This window comes from Zootoca vivipara, chromosome 5, assembly GCF_965207765.1.
Source record: "Zootoca vivipara chromosome 5, rZooViv2.hap1.1, whole genome shotgun sequence".
Lineage (NCBI taxonomy): Eukaryota > Metazoa > Chordata > Lepidosauria > Squamata > Lacertidae > Zootoca > Zootoca vivipara.
Window position 1 is genome coordinate 11606914 of NC_142588.1, and position 24022 is coordinate 11630935.

General features: G+C 46.9%; 1 protein-coding gene across 15 annotated transcripts in view; it reads left to right on the forward strand.

Moving 5' to 3' along the window:
• Positions 1-24022, forward strand: part of PAX2 (paired box 2) — a 126426-nt gene that overhangs the window by 83632 nt on the left and 18772 nt on the right. For all 15 annotated transcript variants that reach the window (XM_088670064.1, XM_088670062.1, XM_088670070.1 and 12 more), the window contains 2 exons: positions 8924-9099; positions 12439-12565. In XM_088670064.1, the coding sequence (XP_088526190.1) occupies positions 8924-9099; positions 12439-12565 (303 nt within the window). The remainder of the gene's footprint in view (positions 1-8923; positions 9100-12438; positions 12566-24022) is intronic.

Consider the following 24022-nt stretch of genomic DNA (forward strand, 5'->3'; position numbering starts at 1 on the left):
TTGCATTATTTCATGTGCTTCATTAAGTACGCATTTATTTATCCACGGACCATGGAAAATGCGCCAGTGCCCCAAAAGAAAGCCTAAAAACACTTACTAGGGAATAAAAGCCTCATTGAAGACCATGGGGCTTACTTTTGAGTAGACATGCCTAGGTTTGCACTGCCAGCTGCTGGTCAAATCCTTATCAGGGGGTGCAGGGCATGCGTTCCAATTTGCGGAATATTTGACGTTTATATTCTTCGCGAATGACACCCTCGATCCTGGGCGTGGAGCTGTACATATGTCTAGTCTACATTGTGACTCGTGCCTTCAAAAACAATTTTTAAAAGCTTGTGAAAAGTTGGATAATTCCAACACAGGATCCAGGCCCGTCTTACTCATAGAGGTTAGTGGTGCGGGGTGCCAGGGGGCCATGTTCTGGAGGGTGCCAGGCGAGAGTCCGGGGAACACCAAATGAGTGCGGGTGCGTGCGCCGCTTCCGCCAAGCGTCGTCTCGGTTTTTTCCCTTTTAGCCTTCAGGCGCCAAGTTCTGTGGGGCACCAGAAAGCTAAAAGGGAAAAAAACTGAGCCGGCGCTTGGCGGGAGCGGTGCATGCGCCCTCGCTCGCTTGGCGCAGGACCGCTCACTTTGAGAGCCATGCATTTGAGAGGAACCTGTGACAGGGGAACTGTGTGCAATTGTAAATGCCCCTTCAGCACATTCTGTGGGGTTGGTACCCAGGTGAAGCTTCTTCTTGTGTGTTGATCAAAAATAGGTGGGAAGCCTATTTTTCTGGGGGTTTTCTGGGGCCAGTCACGTAGGAATTTGGGACGAGGATCCCTTTCGCCCCTTGCTCCTTGGACAGTTTACTTGAGGAAGGGTCCCTAGAATTTGAATCGCTGGTGTTGTTCAGCCTCTTGTTGGGCCCAAAGCGTGCTGTGGGGGGCGGGGGGACCGGGCCTTTCTGCGCAGACTGGGGCTAGCTGCTGTGAATGACAAGCGCTGTGTATTGATCGTTTTCTAAACTCGTCCCAGCCGATAGAAGGTAATTAATGACTCCATTTGCCTCAGTACCAAGGAGAACAATTGAGTTTGAAACGGCAACAACTGGCAGTGATGTGAAAGCCCCCCCAAGGGGGATATCTCGGAAAGACGCTGACTGGCCTAGGCTGCTTTGGGACACAGGAGCACAGCTGAGGGGGAAAGAGCTTTGGCGGTGGGGGTGGGAAGCAACAGAGAATGGGCTAGAGGGAGAGGGAAAGTTTGGGACAGCGGGGGCTTATATTAGCCAGATAATTTCAAAAAATGAGGAGTGCTTTGGAGCAGTGATATCTGCTTGTCTTGGTTGAATATCTCCCTCAGGCCACTTCCACTCACAAATCTCTCCCTTTGAAGCGCTGCTCTAGTCCCAGGGGAGAGTCTTTAAATGTAGAACCATGCTGATTGCAGACCCTCCAAGTGTCCCTATTTTCCAGGGACAGTTCTGGATTTACAGAAGCCATCCCAGTTTCTGATTTGATCCCAGAATGTCCCGCTTTTCCCTAGGACGTTCCTATTTTCACTGGAGAAATGTTGGCGGGTCTTCTTCTTCTTCTTTGGCGATCACTCATAGCCAAGTAAGATTGTCTTCCATAAACACAAGTCCATAAGTGACTGTGGAGGCCAGTTCTGGATCCGCACGTCCTTCCACAGTGGGGACATAGGTTTCTGGGTGGTAATTGGTCATGGTGAGGGTTTGCCAAGCGTGCCTTCCTCTTAGCATGTTTCTCTCTTTCGTTCCGAGTTTGAGCATCTTCAAAACCTATGACACCTTTAGTAAAGACTGCTCTCCAACTGGAGCGCTAGCAGGCCAGTGTTTCCCAGTTGTCAGTGTTTATACTACATTCTTTTAGATTTGCCTTGAGAGTGTCTTTAAAGCTCTTTTGTTGACCACCAGCATTACGCTTTCCATTTTTAAGTTCGGAATTGAGTAGTGCCATGCTGGTTTGCCACTTGCCAGGATCGCTGCTGCTTTACCTTCACACGTTCCGAGAAGTGCAACATAGTGAAGATTTCGGCCACAGAATATGTCTGGTTACCATCTGGTAGGCCTGGAACAGAACTGGGGCCAGTTGTAGAACGTTGATATGCCAGGGGTCTTTTCTGCTGTTTCAGACAGCGAGCCAAGCCAGCTGGAAATGCAAAACTGGGCCTCAAGCCCTTAGAGAAGCTCTAAACACTGAAGAAAGGGGAAAATGTGTAAGGTTTGAAATCTGGCAACTTTAAAACAAGTAATTGGGGAGATCTCTTATTCTGTGAGATCAGATGGATCCCCTTCAGCTGAGACACTACAGAATCTCAATTGTCACAGTTGTCAGGCGGGATATAAACTAGATGGATTTGTCCCACAGAAGGCTGCTTATTCATATTCAGAATCTGACGGTTCGCCATATTCATAATTTTCAGCTTCGCTTTCCCATGCTCCCAGCTCCAATGAACAGATAGGAAGCTTGCCTTCAAACCATGGCCAACCAAGCATTTGAATCCATGCCTCATAGATCTGCCTCCAGCACTTTAACCATTAACAGAGGGTGGGAGTCGCAGGGTGTTGCACTGGCTTCCCTCGGTCAGCATCATTTATTTTCAGTGCAGAATATAAATTTTAGTATTCTGATGCAGGGAAATTTATTGGGTGTAGAACCTGAATTTCCTTTCTCGTGGAATATGAACCGCATCAGTGGATGAGACCCCTCACCCGTGTCTGTTGGATCTTTGGGGCTGCAATCCTGTACTCAGCAGCAGCCCCCCTACTGGATTCCCAGACTTGCTTCCAGCCAAATAATTGTCTGTAGGGCTGCCTCTCCCTCCATCTCTCTTGCCTCCTCTCTCCTCCTCCTCTCTTTGTACGGGGCCTGTCGCATATGATGCCCTAAGTTTGTGTGCAGAGCGGGAATAACCCCCAGAACAGAACTATCAGTGGGACATGATTGATCAATTGAATTCCATAGCGGCTGAAAAATGTGGGATTAAGTAGTGTATTATACGCACAATGAGTTGAGGCATGATGTTCATTTCAAGTTCATTTTGCCGGCCCTCTGCCACCAGATCAGGCAATCAATAGGGGCAGCAGATATCATATATCACCTCTCCCCATACGAGGGAGAGCACCATAATCTCTCGCAAATTTAGAGTGACAGATTTGTCAAGATCTGAAGGGCCCTGAATAAATGAAGGGAAAGAGAAGCTTACAGTGGCTTGAGAAAGCTCAGGTTTCAGCTCCAGCAAACAAAGTCACAGTGTACACATGCACATTCCATACACAGGCATGAATGCACTACGGTATGTGGAATTGTAGATACAAAGGTGGCTGCAGCAGATTGCATTAATTAGATTACAGCGCAGTTTGTGCTGCCCAGAATGGAGATGATTTAGCACTCAGGTTTCAGAGCTTTTAGGAGCAATACAACAACAACAACAACAACAACAACAACAACAACAACAACAACAACAGGTAGGTATTTGTGTGTTCATTATTTCTCTATCCCTGGTGCCATTTGAGTTACCCGGAACCTTTAGTAGACAGGAAGGAATGAGACGACAACCAAAATAGATTCCACAGAAAGAAAACCATTTTATCATTGCTGTTAGCCTTGCCCCAAGTCACTGATAAATGCCCACTTCATGTTTTGAATTTCATATATGGGTTGTTTAGGGGAAAGCATGTAAACGATTTGTAGACCTTCATGTATGGTGACTGCGACTGCGCATTCCTGGAGCATGTGTGATTGTCACCCATGTGTGGGTGCTGTCTGGGTGGCAAATTCACCCCCTTTCAGCGCAAAGTCATCGTAATCAGCTGGGCCTGCAGCTAAATGGGTGGGTGAGACTCATCCAAATCTGCTACGTTCAAATCCATAGCCTAGGGCAGGGGTAGGCAACCTAAGGCCTGTAGGCCGGATGCGGCCCAATCGCCTTCTCAATCCGGCCCGCAGATGGTCCGGGAATCAGCGTGTTTTTACATGAGTAGAATGTGTGCTTTTATTTAAAATGCATCGCTGGGTTATTTGTGGGGCATAGGGATTTGTTCATTTCCCCCCCCCAAAAAATATAGTCTGGCCCACCACATGGTCTGAGGGACGGTGGACCGGCCCACGGCTGAAAAAGGTTGCTGACCCCTGGCTTAGGGGGAGGATCATGGGGTACAGATTGATGGAGCATTTAAAAATACAGGCACAAATCAAACCCCAAGACTAGGGGTGATGTGAATGATGTGATTAGTGCTACCTGAAATACCTGGCTCTATAGGAGTGTAGGGGGCCCTAGAATTAGGCTTCTTAGGCATTTTCCATTTTGCACTGGCATTATTCTGAAGCCTCCAGAGAGAGACAAGCGTTTGTTCATTTATGGTGCAATAGCTTTGTAGCCAGTCGGATGGGGACTCGCTTGCGCACATGTAAATAACTGTATTGCACATGATGTCTAATGGTACCAGCACTAATGTCTCCTACTTACCGGTAATTGGAACATGGATTGACCATATCTCCCGGGTGGAGAGAATCCCTGCATGCAGAGGATGGCTTGATTCCCACCCCTAGTTTATTGCTACCTGATGCCTTTGGACAACAATGCTCAAGTTGCCGGCTTCCTCCCAGGGCCGGATTTAGGTTTGATGAGGCCCTAAGCTACTGAAGGTAATGGTGTGGGCCCTTTATATGTCCAGCTGTCCTTTGCCAACAACAAACTGTCGCTGTTTTTTTGTGTTGAATATATGCTATATGGTAATTTATGGACCTAATAGGTATCTAAAGCCATTTGCACGTGCAGAATGTAGGCACCCTATATATAGAAATGAGCAAACCAGTGATATTTCCGGGAGCAGGATCACAGGTGGGGCCCATGACTTACATCATAGGAGCCTACACAACACAAAATACTGTTGGTGTATAAAGGTTTAATTTTATTTGTTTTTTTAATCTTATATTTTGGAAATGTATATCCAGGTGGTTTTTTTCCTTTACATTTTTTTGGGGGCCCAAGAGAGCGGGGCCCTAAGCTTATATGTAAATCCGGCACTGCTTCCTCCCTATCCCAAGGTAGCCTTTGCTCTTTCACGCCTGCTGTCCTCCGTAGCTACCCATGTTGCTCTTGCCTGAAGAGGTGCTTGGATGTGCCCATCTCTCGGCTCCCCGGGCCCTGATAACCCTCCTGCCTTTTTATCTCCTCCTGTCTCCCACAATCGCACAGTGGAGGTCGTTCAATAAATGTAAGCTATTCCGGGCTCACAGGGTGGCGGTGAGGTACTCATTTGAATCCATTGATTTGTCCGTTTGTATTTAGTCCTCTGGAGAGAGAGGAAGGGGGCTTGAAGATTTGGACCAAAGCTGGTGACTTTCACATGGCAGTCATTCGGGCTTTTTCAGGCCTGCATGTGGGGGGGGGAGGGGAAACCCCCCAAACACGGCTTTCAGACAGTTCGTTCTGGCAAAGCAGTGTGATGTATGGGGAGAGAAGGCAGAATGTCAAGCAGACTTTTGAACCTGAAATGTTATATAGATTATTTCTACCCGTCGTATAGATTAGGTGGAGCGAAATTCATGCTTGTCCAATAACTGTCATTGCCACCCTCCCACTCCTCCTCCTCAGCTCCCGCCTAATTCATTTTTAGAGCATCATCCGCATTCCTCCCCTTGCTTTTCCTTTGGGTTAGAAGCGGCTTGGACATTGAGGCACCCCGGACGGGGACCCGGCTGGCTCCCAGTTGCCTCTGACACTGTGGGGGTTGTCTACATTTCTCCTTGTGGCATGCCTTGAAAGCACAGGTCTGGTCGGTTTTCTGCTTGCCTAAGTGCACCAACTCCTAGGGGCAGAGGGGTCTTCAGGCCCCTCGGTGTTTTCTGGAAAGGCCCCTGTGGTATTGAGAGGGTGGCGGAGGAGGAGGCCACGGGCAGCACGGTTCAATGGTTGGCTCTTTCTGCGCTCAGTGCTTGGCCTCCTCCTGACAATTTGGTGCCACACGTATGACGTCACACATGCACGGCATGTGCTGCCCCCACCCCCAATCCTAGACACAAGATGGTGCCTCTGCGCTTGCAAGGGAAAACCCACTCTTTAGTGATAGATCGGAACAACTGGCAGTCCAGGGAAAACCTGAATTGCCCTTTGCTCCGACTGAGCACTAAAGAGCAGCTTCCCCCGCTGGTTGGGGGGTGGGTGTCAGCAGGAGAAGAGGAAGTGTGGAAAGCCCTGTGTATCTGTATCCCAGAGACTCTTTGTTTTCATGCTCCTTTCTCCTTTCACTTGTCCACCGCTGCACCTTTCACCAGAAGTCATGCAACAGCCTAGAATCAGCCATTTTCCTTAAGCTAGACAAAAAAAAAGGTTTATTACATTTACCCAGAAATGACTAAGGGATTTATGCCTGTAGTTGTCTAGTAGTCACCATGTGCCAGTCTAGGTTTTTTAAAGCATTAACATAAGAACAGCCCTTGTGGACCAGGGTCCCATCCCAACATCCTCACCTACCTGTCCCTACCTACAGATACATTTCAGACTTTTTCATATACTGTTTCATTGCCCACTGAGCTGCATAAAAGGTAAAAAACAACAACAACCCACCTTCCTTTGAAACTTTTCTGAGGACCTAGGTTTCCCTAGCTTCTTGATGGTGTTGCTGAGCCATCCCAAGGTACGAACTCTGATCTTAGGCGCAATTCTAGAAAAAGGTTAAGGATGGCAGCATTAAACATGTGCTTGCATGTCTCCCATTTCAATCGCTGGGGCTTAGAAGTGCTTGCTTTTGACTGGTTTGTGCCTATTATTCCTTCCGCCGACCCTCCTGCGGTGAAGTCTACATCTGAATACAGGCATGAGTGGAACCCATGGATTTTGAGCAGGGTTTTTTTTTTGAAGGGGGGTCAATGACCCCCAAAGCCCGCTCTATGGAAATGAGATGAGGAAAGGTAGTTTAGCTCCAGCTTCTTCCCCGCCCCCACCCTGAATGAGAATGTCGGGGGGGGGGGAAGCAAGAGGCTGCAAGCTTGCACTAATCAATATGTAATATTGTCCATGGTCTTACAAGTGATATTGTATTAGGTTACTGTATATAATGCAGTATTGATTATATCATATTGTATAATCACATATAAACTGACATGTATAACAGTCAGGAGGGAAGTGGCACTACCGTAGGCCACAATGGAGATGCAAGCTTTGGACTGCAGGATCCTTGAGGTAGGAAGCCAAGAGACAAAACTATAGTCTCTCTAGAGAACAGTGCAAAGTCCACAAGACCCTCACAGACCCGCCATATCTATCCAACAAAGCTGTCGTTAACAACAACTTGAAATCTGAATGGTGATTCATCGCTAGGCTTTTGATGTATCTCTGCAAGCGCAAGCCAGCTTGGAATGGAGGGGGGATGGTGTCTGAGGTTCCAGATTACTGTATTCCCTGCCTAGGGAGGCACGCACAAAATTGCACCCTTCCATGCCTGATAACCGAATGCAGAAGTTGGTGAAGATTGCAATAGACAGAGCCTGCCGTGGGAAGAGGATGGGCGAGTCCTCAATAACGAATCAAATGTAATTATTTAGTGGTCTGTTTACCTCGTGACAGTTAAGATCTCGTTATGCAATGGACAATGCAAATCTACTAAAAAAAAAGGTTGCATATATATATAGACGTAGTACGAAGCTGCTTTCTATCAAATTTGTCTAGAGTAGGTCGAAGGTGGTATATGAACAACTCGAGACCTTAGCCTGACAGAGTGCACATACAAGTAGGATTAAGAAACAGAGAATTTCTGCCCCGGGGCATAGTACGGTGGAGCTTTTGTGTTCAGGAGGTAGTGGGGGGTGTCTCAGCTTGGTGTGCACTGCCCAGAGAATTTGATCTGACGCAAAGTGTATGTGTGTGTCTCTATTTGTGTCACAGACAGAGAGAGAAAGATGTGCAGACTAACAGGACTGCGGATGTGGGTTGAGGTGGGGGAATCGCACCAGCAGCCTTGAGTGCATGGCTTTTTGTTGCTTTCAGAATGTGGCTCATTAAGTGATTATGTGCATTTGGAACTACAGTATTGTACAAAAGCTGCCCTTATGCAGAACACTCGAGAGGATTGCTCTGAAAGGCCACCCCTTTCTGTAAAGAGGTACAAATTGTATACTGTATGAGCAGGTGTCCTATACTCTCCCCTCATCTCCCCCCCTTCTTTTTTTCCTTTTTCCTTTTCCTTTTTGCTACATAGTATGTAGATTGGGAGGGTGCAGGTGGCGCTGTGGGTTAAACCACAGAGCCTAGGGCTTCCCAATCAGAAGGTCGGCAGTTCAAATCCCCGCGACAGTTTGAGCTCCCGTTGCTCTGTTCCTGCTCTTGCCAATCTAGCAGTTCGAAAGCACGTCAAAGTGCAAGTAGATAAATAGGGGGAAGGTAAACTGTGTTTCCATGTGCTGCTCTGGTTCGCCAGAAGTGGCTTTGTCATGCTGGCCACATAACCTGGAAGCTGTACGCCGGCTCCCTCGACCAATAATGCGAGATGAGCGCCGCAACCCCAGAGGAGGTCATGACTGGACCAAGTGGTCAGGGGTCCCTTTACCTTTATGTATGATTATATATATTAAAGAGTAGGAATAATCAGATTAAGAAACCAAGCCCTAATTCTCCACAACCCAGCTTGCATCAGGCTGATGCAAACAGCCCCAAACACCAAGTGAAATGCCATCTCTAGCACAGAGTACAAAGTTTGTGCAGGCTGGGCTTGGTTCTGAAGCCTTGATGATGTTGTCCTTTAAAAGGGGTGAACAGCTCGCACAAAGACACTTGGGAGATGGGCCTGGGATCTGGAGCGCACGTCGCCAGGTTCCCAGACCCTCTTGCCCAGAGAATTGAGAAGGAGACATTGGGTGCTTTTAGCAAGAGAGACGACCCTCACTAATGCCCTGTTATCTCTTCCTGTGTCTCGCAGAAGTATCCGAGGGCTCGGTCCCCAACGGCGATTCCCAGAGCAGTGTGGATAGTTTGCGGAAGCACCTTCGCGCCGACACTTTCACGCAGCAGCAGCTGGAAGCTTTAGATCGAGTCTTCGAGCGTCCTTCTTACCCTGATGTCTTTCAGGCATCAGAGCACATCAAATCTGAGCAGGTGTGGACCCAGCTTGGGGTGGGGGTGGGGAGGAGAAGCATTTGGGGTACATGCAGCTGCAGAAGCTGTTTCACTCCTCCTTCCATCTTGTACTTGCCTTACTCTGCATTTAAAGACTTCAAATTGGTTTCCTAATCACCCCTCCCCCCCCCAGGGAACCGTAGTTGCGTGAGGGAGGACAGCCTTTCAACAACTCTCATGCCCTCCCCACACTACAATTCCCAGAATTCTGTGGGGGAAGCCATGGCAGTTAAATTGGCGTGAAACCAATATGAATTTGTGGTGTAAGGCATGTGCAAATGATGTGCCCATTTTCACATGCCCACCCTCCCATTTGGCATACTTTTCTTTGTGAGTCCCCACACTCTTTTGAAGTGTGTCATATCTGCATCTGTCTCGAAAGCACAACGGGCAGACAAAAAACTCATTTGAGTCCATGGCATGCACGCATCATTTGCTTCCCCAGTTGTCACCGCACACTTGTACAAAATCTGCCTGCATGCTCACACACCCAAGCGCACAGAAAGCACATCTCCAACTTACTTCTGAAAGGTGCTGGTATGCCCACTTTGTGCTTTAAGGTGCACAGAAATGTGATGAAGAAATATTAGCATGGAGCATAGCTGCCAAGTTTTCCCTTTTCTCGCGAGGAAGCCTATTCAGCATAAGGGAAAATCCCTTTAAAAAAGGGATAACTTGGCAGCTATGGCATGGAGGCACATTTTCTAGAGAAGTCTTGTGTCTTCTGTAGCTCCCCCCCCCCCAAAAAAATAGATCGGCTCTTTTCATGCCTCCTTTTGGAAACATGCTGCTTTCCGATAGTATTGTTTGTACACCTTGAGGCACCTTGGAAGATAAAGTTCAAGGCAGTCTATAACTCACATCCACGCTTGCATCACTTTGGGAACTACACACTTCTTGCAACAGTCTTCAGACGATCACAGCCACTCAAACACACCATTTAGGCATTTGTGTGAACACACACGCCTTCCCTTTGGTTATTTGATGGTGTAAGGACACACCCACCTAAAATATGTACACATGCACTCTTGTTTGTGCTCAACAGTTGTGTCCTTAAGACGGCAGTAGTCCGTATTTTTTCCACCTGGGATACACAAATGAAGGCTATATTGGAAGATTCAGTTGACCAGATTCTGCGCACATTACCTATAAGACATCAGTGTAATTTTTGTTCTCATTAAGGTCACAGACAGTTAATTCCCTTCCCCAAGTAGGAACTACAATAGGAGATGTCACAGTTGAGTGTAAAAACAGTATCACTTGCACAGAGCTTTAGATAGATATTGTCTAAAGGCTAGTCCTTCGAATGGGTTGTTTTTTTAAAAAAAATATTTAATTGATTTATATACTACCCTTCAATAAGTTTTCCCTGGGTAGTTCTCTCTCTCTCTCCCTCTCTCTCTCTCTCTCTCTCTCTCTCACACACACACACACACACACACAAATAAATAAATAAATAAATAAATGATTAGAGGAAACATTTATTGTAAAATCATGACACAATTTGTAGCATTATTTATTTTATGTTTATCCTCTGAGAAAAGAAAAAAAATGGGCTCCCTGATTCTATTTTAATATTACAGTATAGAACAGTTATTGGAGGACCTGTAAATTCTCATTCTGTTCTTGTGCATAGTAACACAGGACTGTTAGGCTGCAAAAACGAGGGGTGTGTTGTTGTTGTTATTTAAAAAATGTCAGACTTTAGGCGAGAAGGGAGTCACTGACTAAAATGCTCACCTTTGGTTTAACAGACCCTTCAGTTTACAGAGATTTCTTCTTTTGAGTTTGCTTGTGACATCTTCCAACTGATGATAGTGGTGGTTGTGCTCTTGTCGGAGACAGGACACAACCTGGGAGGAGGCAGATCTGATACTGTTCAGCTGGAACTCCTCCTCTTTCAGTTCAGCCCAGCCAGCAGAAGCTAAGGACTTATCCAGAATGAATGAAGCATTTTCCCCTTTGCTTGACGCCAAGCCCAAGCTCTGCTTTGGAAAGCTATGTCCCTCCTTCATCCTTACCTGCCTCCCGCAGGGTTGCCTTTTATCCCCCAAGCGGTTTGTCTTTAACACAAAGATCAAAAGTCTTTTTTAAATCACCCCAAGCGGTAAACCAACAATAGAAAGTGAAGGAGAGGTTGGCTTTAGGCTCCCGCTATCCCCGAGTCCCTGAGTTTATTACAATGAATAACCTTTATTTACTTTCATTAGACTATTAAACACCAGCACAGTCATTCTTCCCCCAGAAACTCTGAATGGGGCCCATAAAGCAAATCCAAAGCCTAATTGAGTTCATTTTAATTTCTCTCCGATCACAGCGAATTACTCCAGTGATAAATCAGGGGGCAGCCTCACCCCCAGCAGAAAGCCTAATTTGCAGCTAATTACAAAACTGATTTCTACAGGAAGATCAATACAAGAAGGAATTGGAAATGACTAGGCAATCGCGGCTGGCCAGGGAGGGCGGCAGGAGGAGGGCAGCTCGCTGGGAGCTGGCATGGAAAGCGGGGACAGGGGAAAAAAACAAAGCAAAAAGAGCAGAAAATCAGTTTTAATTTAACGTAATATTAATCAGAACAACTTTTCCTGCTTTTTTTTCTGTAGTCTCTCCGGTTCCCGTGTCTGGTTTGGAGGCTGCCACAATAAAAAGGCAATTACCAATGCCTTTTGGACAGGACACCCTTTTCAAATGCAATGAGTTTTCCCCCTCCCACCCTTCTGTTAGCCATGTGGCCTGCCCCCACCCCAATTTCATACCCCAATGCACAAGGGTTGGGGGAAGCAAGAAAGGAAGCTCTTTTAAAATAAATAAAAAAATAAAAAATAAGAGAGAGAGAGAGAGAGCCCAAGAACGGCTGTGGGGACAAGCTGATCAGCAAGCAAATCCCACCCTTCTCACAATGCAAACACCCCAGAGGGCATTTTCTGCCCCTAGCAGAACCTTTCCCCACACTCTGCAGTCGCCTTTCCACACTCTGCGGAGAGAGCAGTTAACTTTTCTGAATCTGCCTTTCAAAGAATGAAGAAGGGGGCTCTCCCAGCCAAACCTCCATCTTGTAGCATCTGCTGGGGAAACCCAATAGAATCCGGCCAATAAGGGAAAAGGAAATTCATAGGCAAGAGGAGGCGGACTGGGGTGTGTGTGTGTGTGCTGGCCAGAGCTTGCCCTTCCTCTGCTTTGTGCCCCTCTTTTTTTTGCTTCCATCTGTGCAGGGACCGCATTGCACCTCTTCCTAACTGTCACCCTCTCCTCCCATCTGCCCACTGCTCCCTTCCTTCCAGCCCATCAATAGAGAGCTTTCTTTTCTCTCTTCCCTAGGGTAATGAGTACTCCCTCCCAGCTCTGACCCCTGGTCTTGATGAAGTCAAGTCAAGTCTATCCAGCTCTGCTAACCCAGACCTGGGCAACAACGTGTCAGGACCCCAGACATACCCTGTAGTGACTGGTAAGTTACGAGCTCAGAGGCCGGAGTCAAAAGCTTTTCCTCTCCTATTGTCATTACCCCGCTTCGGCTTTCTCCCGAAACCGCGCAATGTGTTCCCAAAACAGAGAGCCAAGGAAAGGGACCTTGAAAGAGATGGGAAGAAGGAAGGCAGGGCTCTGATGGGGGGCAGCAGTGATTTCCCAGACACACAGAATCTATATATATAAAAACGTAAAAATCGTGAAACTGCGTTTTCCACTTTTCTCCGTAACCACTTGACCGATCGTCCTGAAATTTTGACACAACGATCCAGGCCACTTGGGGACAAAAATCCCTCAAATCACACACCTGGGCGTTGGGTGCTGTTGATGCCTACTGGCAGTTAATGATCTGGGCTGGATACATGTTCTGCGTGGTTTTCCAGAGTAGCCCTACACAGGGCACATTGGTGTCGTTTAGATCGCAGTTAATCGCTGGGTCTTTTCCCAAATCTTTGGTAAAATCGGATTTGGTCCTACCCCCCTCGCCCCGCCCTCCATTGTTGCACGATCCGCAGAACGGAAGACAGAGTTTACTCAGTGAGGCTGTTTGTTTCTCCGGTGATTTGTTGGTGAGAGGGTGCTCTTCTCTCTCCCCCAAAACCCTTTAAAATTGGGCTCTCCTCCTTCCTAAAAAAGCTTAACAACTTTGCCCTGCACCCCTATAAAATGGGGCTTCCCTCCTCCTTAAAAAACTCTCAACAACTTGGACCTGAACCCAAAAGAATGGGGGTAGATCATTGCCAGTTTTTAATTCTGTAAGCAGATCGCAGTCTCTTGGGAGTTGGCCAACCCTGACCTAGACAATTGCGTGCCCAAGGCTTTGTGCCTCCCATCACCCCAACCAACTGCATATAGAATAAGGACAGCACACACTTGACTTTGGATCAAATAAGGCCACAGCTTTATTGAATACAAATGAAAGAGGTTTGGCATAGGCACTGGGTGACCGTTAAGTTCCGGTCCGCCTGCTGGGTCAATCTGACAAGGAAAACCAAGTGGCTGCTTCATCAGATCTGCCCCCGAGGCCAGCCCTGCGTCCAAGCCTGCCTACCATTGGCCAATCGTGCAGACAGGCTTGAATCCAGCTCCTGATAGGTGCGGGGGCGCTTTCCGCCCCCTCACCTGTTCGGGCAGGATCCCAGCGAGCTGAGCTCCCTTGTGAGGCCTGTGTGATGCCACTGCTGACCCATAATTCTGCCTCACCAGGGAGGGTGAGTGGACTTGCTGATCCAGATTGCAATTCAAAGAAGCTACCCCATCACCTGCATTGTAGTCAGGTGTCATCAGGAAGCCGAGAGCGGCTCATTACAATCCCACCCACAATTTCTCCTTTCATGTTGACTAGCTGTACATAGGAGTGGACTTTTGCACCTTGTGTGGGGAGGAAAGAACCAAAAGTTTACGTAATGCATGACAGCCCAGACCTTTAACCTTGTGGATGCTGAGCTGAACTTGACTCGCATCGTCTCAAACCACTTATCACTTACAGCCGAAATCCTGCTCTTTTAGGCAAATAATTGCATGGCTTGATACCTCCTGTTATAAATCCGGGGGGGGGGGGGGAGATAATCACTGTGGGAGGCAGAAACAATATTTCACCTATAGCGGACCCCGAACCTCAGGTAACCTCCTAACTCTAATATCCCTATTTCTAGCAGGTCCTAATGAGTAAACGAGCAACACCGCTTGTTTTGTAAACTTGGAAAAAAGAGGGCCTGTTTTGGTTTATGAAGATCGTTTCCCATGTTGCAGTGTAAAGGGCAGACTCTCATGAACTTGTCGTTGTCTGAGAAAGGGTGAATACTGTATAGATGACCAGCTTAATTGCAACATGATCGTATTTTCTACCATGTGATGGGCTGAACATATGTATTCCTGCAAACATTGTTTGATTTTGTTTGATGGGCTGCCCTGCATTCTAATGGTGTAGTAGAGGTTAGTGATGTTAGCAAAGAGCACCCCCACGTGATCTTGGGTGGAGGAGGGACAGAATTTAACGACTAGAGTCGTTTAAGAAATGGCCCGCCGTTCCTGTTTTCCCTTCGTATTTTTTTAGATTTCACAATACCAAGTGTTTTTATACGTTGAATGAGTTAAATACTTGTCATTTATGGTCCCCCCCCCTCAATCCACTTACATTTTAAGTGTGTTTCAGTGGGTTTGGGGGCGGGGATTTTTCTTTACCAACAACCTGTACTCTTGTTTCTCCAAAGACATGTTAGCTGTCGTGCCTTGCAATGAGGGTGCTGTGTGTGTGTGTGTGTGTGTGTGTCTATGGTTAATCTTGATTATTTTTTAATGTGTAAAGTGAACTAGGGATGTCCCTCACTTAAAATCAAACAAACAAACCACCAGCAGTAGTTCATATTGCCATGAAATTGAAAAGTTTACCTGGCACCGTCATTACTCTCTTTTAGGGGCTGGCTTATGCCTGCCTTTTCGGGCTTTTAAAGATACTTGATTGATTTCTATAATCTCATTGGATCCTTGTTTTAAGTTTGCTTCCTAAACTTGAACCAAGTCAGACCATTGGTTCATCTAGCTTAGCATTGTCTACCCTGGCCAAGATTTTAGGCAGGGCACAATTCCCACCCCTAACTGGAGATACCAGGTTTTGAATCCAGTGTGTGCCCATAGACTCACAACTGTCCATGGAGGTGCAGGTCAACTCTGTATCCTGGGCAACTATCTACCAGCTCCATCTGGTCCACAGGCTGAGACCCTACCTGCCCGAAGACTATCTTGTCAGACTGGTGCATGCTCTAGTTATCTCCCTCTTGGACCACTGCAATGTGCTCTACACCTTTGAAGGTGACCCAGAAAGTACAATTAATCCAGAATGTGGCAACTAGGCTGGTGACTGGGAGTGGCCGCCGAGACCACATAACACCAGTCCTGAAAGGACTACATTGGCGTCCAGTACGTCTCCGAGCACAATTAATAGTGTTGGTGCTGACCTTGAAAGCCTTAAACGGCCTTGGTCCAGTATCCCTGAAGGAGCATCTCCACCCCCATCATTCAGCCCAGACACTGAGGTCCAGCGCCGAGGGCCTTTTGGCGGTTCCTTCACTGAGAGGAGTGAGGTGACAGGAACCAGGCAGAGGGCCTTCTTGGTGGTGGTGCCTGCCCTGTGGAATGCCCTCCCACCAGATGTCAAGGAAATAAACAACTACCTGACTTTTAGAAGACATCTGAAGGCAGCCCTGTTTAGGGAAGTTTTTATGTTTGATGTTTCTCGTTTTTTTAATATTCTGTTGGAAGCCGTCCAGGGTGGCTGGGAAAACCCAACCAGATGGGGGGGGGGGTGTATAAATAAGTTGTTGTTGTTTTTGTTGTTGTTTGTTGTTATATTAATATATTCTGTATGCAGAGCAGATGCTCTACCACGGATGGTCCTCACTTCCACAAAACTCCCCTGCTTTACATTTTGGAGATGCTTAGGTAGAGAGTGGTGTCACGTTGTGCTGGATTCACTCACATATTGTCTTCATTCTGTCTCTTTACAACTCAACACTTCATCCCGGCATTGCCAAACTGATCTTCCTCCTTTCCCTTCTTTTCTTTTCTTTACCCTCGCTTTCCCTTGCGTGCCTTATATTTATAGTTTGTAAGTCTGGAAGCAGGGCCTGTTTTAATATTATGTTCAGTGCCTGCCACCAGCACTGGGCTAAATGCAAGAAGAATCCTGCTGGATAAAAGGCCTTTTGAGTTCAGCATCCTGTTTTCCACAGTGACCCACCAGGTGCCTCTGGGAAGCAGGATGGGAATTTTTAACCCTTGCGAGCCACCTTGGGAGAGAGTACTTGTTTGAAAAGCAGAATGAAAATATAACATTGATTATTATGTAACACAGAGATAGTGTTGTCTACTCATTCATTTGTACATGGATGGATGTGTGGACTGTTTGTACACAACAAATGGAAACCATATGTGTGCGTAGAATAGATGCGGCGCCATTTCTCTTTGTGTTTTGCTGGCTCCACAATCCACAGCCTGAGCCTAGGTACATAGTTTGTTGGTGCACAGACTCTGTTCACACATTCAGGTGAATGTGTATAGGGCAGGGGTCAAAGAACACAATTCCTCTAACTTGCCCCATCTCTTCATTTGCACATAACCGAATGAGTGAATAGATCTAGAGTTGTGCAATATTCTGTTAAAGTTACTTTAAAATGAGGGGAGGCGTTCCGATATGGAAAGATTTAACTCTTTATCTCGTAACCTGCTTGTAACTATCCCAGGTTTTCCTCAGCTGCTTTGTTTAGAGCTCTTACGAGAATCTCCACAGTAACTAAATTGGCTGTAATATGGAAGTAGAGGTATAAAGGTAAAGGACCCCTGGAAGGTTAAGTCCAGTCAAAGGTGACTATGGCGTTGCAGCGCTCATCTCGCTTTCTGGCTGAGGGAGCCGGTGTTTGTCCACAGACAGCTTTTCCGGGTCATGTGGCCAGCATAACTAAACCGCTTCTGGCGCAACGGAACACCGCGACAGAAACCAGAGCACACGGAAATGCCGTTTACCTTCCCGCCACAGCAGTACCTATTTATCTGCTTGCACTGGCGTGCTTTCAAACTGCTAGGTTGGCAGGAACTGGGACAGAGCAATGGGAGCTCACCTCCCATTCGAACTGCCAACCTTCTGATAAGCAAGCCCAAGTGGTTCAGTGGTTTAGACCACAGCGTCACCCACTCCCTGGGAGTCCATCATTGGGCAGGCTTGGGGTAGCTCTGGCATTTATATCTATGGTAAGCTTCTGCAAGTGTTAATAAGTGTATACAGTGGTACCTTGGTTTAAGAACAGCTTAGTTTATGAACAAATTGGATTAAGAACGCTGCAAACCCGGAAGTAGGTGTTCTGGCTTGTGAATTTTGCCTTGGAAGCAGAACATGTTTCACTTCCTGTCGAGTGTGTTTCATTTGTAAATTGAGTCCCCTGTTGCTATGGGAAAGCACGCCTTGGTTTAAGAACACTTTGGTTTAAGAACGGACTTCTGGAATGGATTAAGTTCATAAACCAAGGTACCACTGTTATATGGGGCTGATTGGGCTGGTCCCCCCCCCCCACACACACACACGTAGTTGAGGATTGTCCTGTGTGGAAACGCTTGCAAGGAGCTGGCCTAGCGCTTGAAAAGACTCCAAGGATTAAAGATTGTTGCTTTTGTTTTACTCAGAAGCTAGCCTATAGTTGAACCCCTTTGCAAGCTGCATATGAACACTCATGGCAACATTTGTCTCATTGATGGGGGAAATGGTCAGATCCGGTAATGCCATTTCACCCTCGGATTTCACCGGAATCTGTGAAGTAGCTGGGTAGGGGAAGATGTTGATGTTCTTGTAAACTAAGGCACGTGATGTGGGAGAGGAGGGACCGTCAAGGACTGATAAAGTGAGATAACAAACCATTTGACTTCTGAGAAATGGCTGCTGAGACCTCAGAACAAATGGATAGGTCACTGAAAACAACCATTATAGACCTTGAGGGGTTGCGCCGATATGGTCACGTACTATGCAGGTTTGGATTATTTTTTGTTCCAGCAGCTTCCCCTTTACCCTCATGCACAGTTGTTATGAAATAACTTTTTATTTGAAAGATTAATTTGTTTGGTTTTTTCCACACACACAAAAAAAAGCGGTTTGACACCTGTTGTTTTGTGTTAAGGTCTTGCTTCTTAAGCATCTAGAAAATGAAATTTACTGAAAGATTCAGTAAAGAAGGACTGCAATATTTCAAAAATGAAAATCAGCCTGTGCGCATCACGAGCATTTTATGGTCAAAATCCCAATGTTTGATTTGGCCGCAGAACTCAGAACATGGCTATTCTCATAGCAACAATTTATCCAGAACCGCAAGAAGCTTAGTTTGGCTTCTCTCCCCCCCCCCCCCCCCCCGGAAGAGCAGTGCTTTTAGGCCTTGTGGTTATCAGGACAAATGTAAAAAAAAAAAATCAAAATCAAAATGTGTCCTGATTCAGAAGGATTTCCAATGTTCTCCCAAGAAGCCTCTGGTTTTATAGAGACCCTAGACGAGCATGGCATTAAAAGTACCAGGGAGAGGGAGAAGACTCTAGTGATAAAGATCAGGGTGGCCAGGCTGCAGTCCAGAGATTGATGCCATACCTTTACATTCCCGCATGCAATGAGAGATTTGAGGTATTGCGCTCCTGAGTATTCCATATTTTGTGCATTGAAGCTGCTAGAAAAGCACATCCACTCTTTGCCTTTGGAAATGCTAAAGAAGTTGACTGGAAGGAAGGGGACCTCTCAGCAACATTGATTAGGCCAGATGACTCCAATGCTGTGTCATCAGATGTCTCCCTGGCTGCTTCAGAAAAGAGGCATCCATCTGGCTTCTCCCTCAAGAGGCCTCCCAGCAGCCCCAAAAGCAGGATAAATGGAGAATATATTCCTAATCTAGATGAGATAGCAATAGCCTCAGCAGTAGGGAGGCAAGGCTTTAATGGTACCCTGGACAGCGCTTTTCCAGGGCTCAGAGCAGAGCTCAGATATTGTTTCAGCAGTAGTTGCCCTGAGAGAGAGGCTTAAATGGGAATTACAACTCTTTCCCAGTATTTAGCTCTGCCTTCTGTAATGGAAGCCTCTTCATTTTAACACCCCAGCCTGCTTTGGCAGCCATTGATTCTGACAGAGAAGGGGAAGCTATGATTTTGGTAGAGCACCTGAGCTGGAATCCTTAAGTCAGAGGTGGGCAACCGAACCTCCTAGGGCTAGAGAGGTTCTGGTTCAATGGACTTCCATTTGCTTCTGTTGCTGTATGTGTATCAGGACTTAAGGCGATTCCTTCTCCCACTCTGAATCTCTAGCCTAAGTCCCCAGAGAAGAGGAGCCTGACTCCACGGTCATGACAGAGTTCTAGATTTCTGTATATCTAGAAGAGTTTTGGCCCAGTTCACCTGAAGGAGCATCTCCACCCCCATCGTTCAGCCCAGACACTGAGATCCAGCACCAAAGGCCTTCTGGTGGTTCCCTCGGTGTGGGAAGTGAAGCTGCTGGTGATTGGCTGCTGCTGTGGCAATTGGGCGGGTGATTGGTGGCTGTGGCAACTGGGCAGGTGATTGGTGGCTGCGGCAAGGCCTGCTGGCGATTGGCTTCTGCTGCAGCAATTGGGCGGGCAATTGGCAGCTGCTGGTGGTGAGCGGGCAGGTGATTGGTGGCTTCGGAGAGGCGTGCAATTGGCAGTGGCGATCAGGCGGGTGAGCGATTGTGGGCACCCCCCCCCCAAAAGCTCAACAACTCTGGGCAATCCCCATTTGCTTAATTTGGGGGTCCCAAAAATAGGGGTCGTCTTATACATGGGGGCGTGTTATACACGGAAAAATACGGTACTTGCAGGCCCTCTTCCCATCCCTTTTTATTAATATGTGTCATGGAAGCGGTGTTGATTCATTGATAGAATGATAGACGGAGCACTTTCAAGGATATTGAGGAGCAGCCATGGTTTGGGATTGAGAAAAGCAGAGGATGTCGTTTCTTGCCAAAGAATCCCCTAAGCCGGAGTAGAAGTGTTCCTCTTCCTCCCCCCACTCCACTGCCCTGGAACAGTCTCAGACCCACTCGGGAACACTCCTGGCTGATCCATCTGGTTCTACGAGGGAGAAAAGTTCATTTCAGACCCAGCTTGATGTTCCCAGGTGGCAGTTTAACACTAACATCTCAATCTGTATGCGACTTTTCAATCAGGCACAGAGTCACAAAAAAAAGCAAGAACCATTAACATTCGGAGTTGCTTGCCAGCAGTAATGAGAGGAAATGCAAAGCCTGGAAATTAAGAACGCACACTCAGAGGTGTGGGGAAGGACAGGGAGGGGAACGATGGAGGAGGGAGATGTTGCTACATTTAGGCCAGGATCCAACATTTGGATTAATGGTGCCATTACCCAAGAAAAGGCTGCAGATAATGCTCATTCTTAAAAATGTCTTTGCTGGCAATTAAGTGGCTGCAGTTATTGATTATTATTGATTTTATGTCCCCCCAATTTGCATAATCTGTTAAAGATGAATGATTCATGGTGTGTTTATGATAGAGATAGGCAAAGTTTTCGGGGGGAGGGGGGTGACAAGGCAAGAGACAGTGTGATATCCAGACCTACCAAGGCCAAGAGCTTTAAAAAAATGAAGCGGAATCATTCAAGGTTTCTTGAAGGGGTGGGCATTAGGGAAGATTCTGCCAGCCTCCTGGCAGCTCAGTAAACAAGCATGGCTCAACTTCTTTATCTTCCGTACTATGTGATCCACCCTATGTTGAATTCCTTGTGCACATAAGAAAAATGTGTGCATCCCTTATGTGGATTTGAGAGATCCACCAATCTGTTGGGTTTTGTGCTTGAGTACAGCACAAAAATACAGGCTAGTGTGCTTGTACACCATTTGATGGAAAGGACAAACAACTGTAAAAAAATTTAAAAGCGGCCACTTGTCACCAAAATGGGCCTAATCCTTTACTGGTTGAAGCTTGCATGCATTTTAAAGGGGGAAAGCAGCACATTGGCTACCCCCAGGCATGTCCAAAGTCTGTTTTGGGGGTCTAATCTGGCCCACCGGTTGGTTTAATCCAACTCCTGTGGCAGTTTATTTCCTGGGGCAAAATCCTAAAAAGAAACCTCAACAACTCCCCCCCCCATGGCCCTCCACTTCATCAAATCTGGCCTTCTTTGAAAAAGGTTTGGACACCACTGGGCTACCCTTATTTTAAAAGGGTAAAAGTTTGTGCTGTGTGTGGAAAGGAACCAGAATCTGGCACAGGGTTTGAATATATGGTTTGAATGACAAGGGCAGTGAATGGTTTTGACAGCAGAGTTTTGCAAAGGGGTGCTGGGATTGAGCTGTGATGATGGCAACGCAAAGAGGAGAAGATTGTGGTTTCAAAGGTGGTAGACGACCACAACATGGAGAATAGTTTTGGTCAAGGGGGATTTAGAGGGAGGGAGGGAGGGACGTCTGCCATGCTGCACAAAGCGAACCGACACAATGGCAGTAGAATGAATATCAAGAACAAAAGGGAGGGAAGAAAAGGTGAAACCAATATGAATATAAATATGAATTTTTATGGGCATTTCGCTACATTTTTCGAGGCAGAACAGCACCCCAAGCTATCTGTTACTCTGGGGTGTGTGGATCATGTTAGTTCATACTGGAATTGGCATAGAACAAATTCCTCAAGCAGCTCTGCCACCATGAACCAAAACTTTATTATATTTGCCATTGGTGAATCTCATTTGTTTTTTTTGATGGAGTTACAAGCTTGGTGGATCAGGGGAATGCTGTGGATATAGTGCATCTTGATTTCAGTAAGGCTTTTGACAAAGTCCCCCATGTTATTCTTGTGTAAAAGCTGGTAAATTGTAGGCTGGATAAGGTAACTGTTAGGTGGATTTGTTGTTAGTTGACTGAGCAAACTCAAATAGTGCTCATTCATTGTTCCTCGGCATCGAGGAACATTCGAGGCCATTTTTTATGTTTGGGCGAAACACTGAAGGGCTTTTTGAGGGAAATGAAACTTTCCTTCCAGGTGGCACTGTGGGTTAAACTACAGAGTCTAGGGCTTGCTGATCAGAAGGTCGGCGGTTCGAATCCCTGCAATGGGGTGAGCTCCCGTTGCTTGGTCCTAGCTCCTGCCAACCTAGCAGTTCGAAAGCACATCAAAGTGCAAGTAGATAAATAGGGACTGCTCCGGCGGGAAGGTAAACGGCGTTTCCGTGCGCTGCTCTGGTTCGCCAGAAAGCAGCTTTGTCATGCTGGCCACATGACCCGGAAGCTGTTTGCGGACAAACGCCGGCTCCCTCGTCCAATAACGCGAGATGAGTGCCGCAACCCCAGAGTCAGACACGACTGGACCTAATGGTCAGGGGTCCCTTTACCTTTACCTTAAACTTTCCTTCACAGAAGAGTTGCTCCATCTCCTTGTTCGTTCTGGCTGCCCTTTTCTTGAACTTTTCCAGCACCACAATGTCCTTTTTGAGGCGAGGTAACCAGAATCGTACACAGAATTCCAAGTCTGCTGTGACACCATGATGGTACTGGCAGAAATCTCGATGGCTAATGTACTAGGAAATGGGAGCAGATTTCCTTCTTCTTCCTCCATCATCTTCTTAACATTTAAATCTAGAAATTTCTAGATTTCTCTAGGCTAGAAATTTCTTTTTGGAAATTTCAGAGAAACCCAAGATTTCCCTGGGATGACCGATCGGTATTCCTGCAAACTTTTGGCATGTTAATTGCCCACCTGGCATTTTCAGTGGTCGAGTGCTAGTCGAGTGCCAAGAAAGGGCAAATGCTCCAACATTTGCCTGATAAACAGGAATGTGCTGATTCCAAGAGCCAGCGATACTCTTCTCTCCCCCCCCCCCCCAGTTTGTTATTGCTCTCTACTCCTCTTCCAAGTTCCTTCACTCTTTAAGCCTTTGAGAGGTGTGAAATATCTTCCCTTGCAAACCTTGATAAATACTAGAAGGGGGGGAAGGATGGGATGGGTTGATCTTTTCCTGGAAACCTGACAAGGAAGATCAGTCTTGAATAGCTTCAAAATGCTAGGACAAATAGCTTTTGGTCTCTTAACCCTCCACAGCTTTGCAAGGTAAGACTTGGTCCCGTTCTTTCCCATTGCTGGGGCTTTAGCCAGCCTTTCAGACTGAAATCCTCTCGCTGATGGCTGGGCAGATGGGAAATCCAGGGCCTCTGGACTCGATTGGCCTAATGCTACAGCAGTTTAAGCAGTCTGTTTTACCAGAGATTATAGTTTCACTTACACAGAGCACCTGAAAAATGCTGTGGTTTAGAAGGGATTAGAGCAGAGGGGGGGGGGGATTCAATGCTTTTTAAAAAAGAAATAAAGCAAGGAAGGAAGGAGCTGTGGAAACTGGTGTGCCCGAGGGCTGTGCAAACAAGGTGAGCCTTTGTACACAGCACAAGGCATTCCTCTTTCACACTCATGTTGCTGCCATATCCCAGTGGTCCCCCTCCCCAAAGTCGTCTTCTTGCCTTTCAGCCAGCATGGTATGGTCCAAATGCAGCCCTGTCTAAAACTGAGCAAAGGTGCATTGGGGAGCCCAAACCTAAGCATGTGTTGTTTTTTTAAGTTCAACGCAAGTTGCTTCCTGCTCTTGATTGCTCCTTACTCTTTCCCACCTGAACTCAAAGCTCTGCCCAATGCAACTGGTTGAATCCCAGTGGACTGGGGTGCCATACCTTCCAGCATTTCTCTGATAAAAATAGGGATGTCTTATTCCTCCATAAGGACGCGGGTGGCGCTGTGGGTTAAACCACAGAGCCTAGGGCTTGCCGATCAGAAGGTGGGCGGTTCGGATCCCCGCGACGGCATGAGCTCCTGTTGCTTGGTCCCAGCTCCTGCCAACCTAGGAGTTCGAAAGCACACAGTGCAAGTAGATAAATAGGTACTGCTCTGGTGGGAAGGTAAAC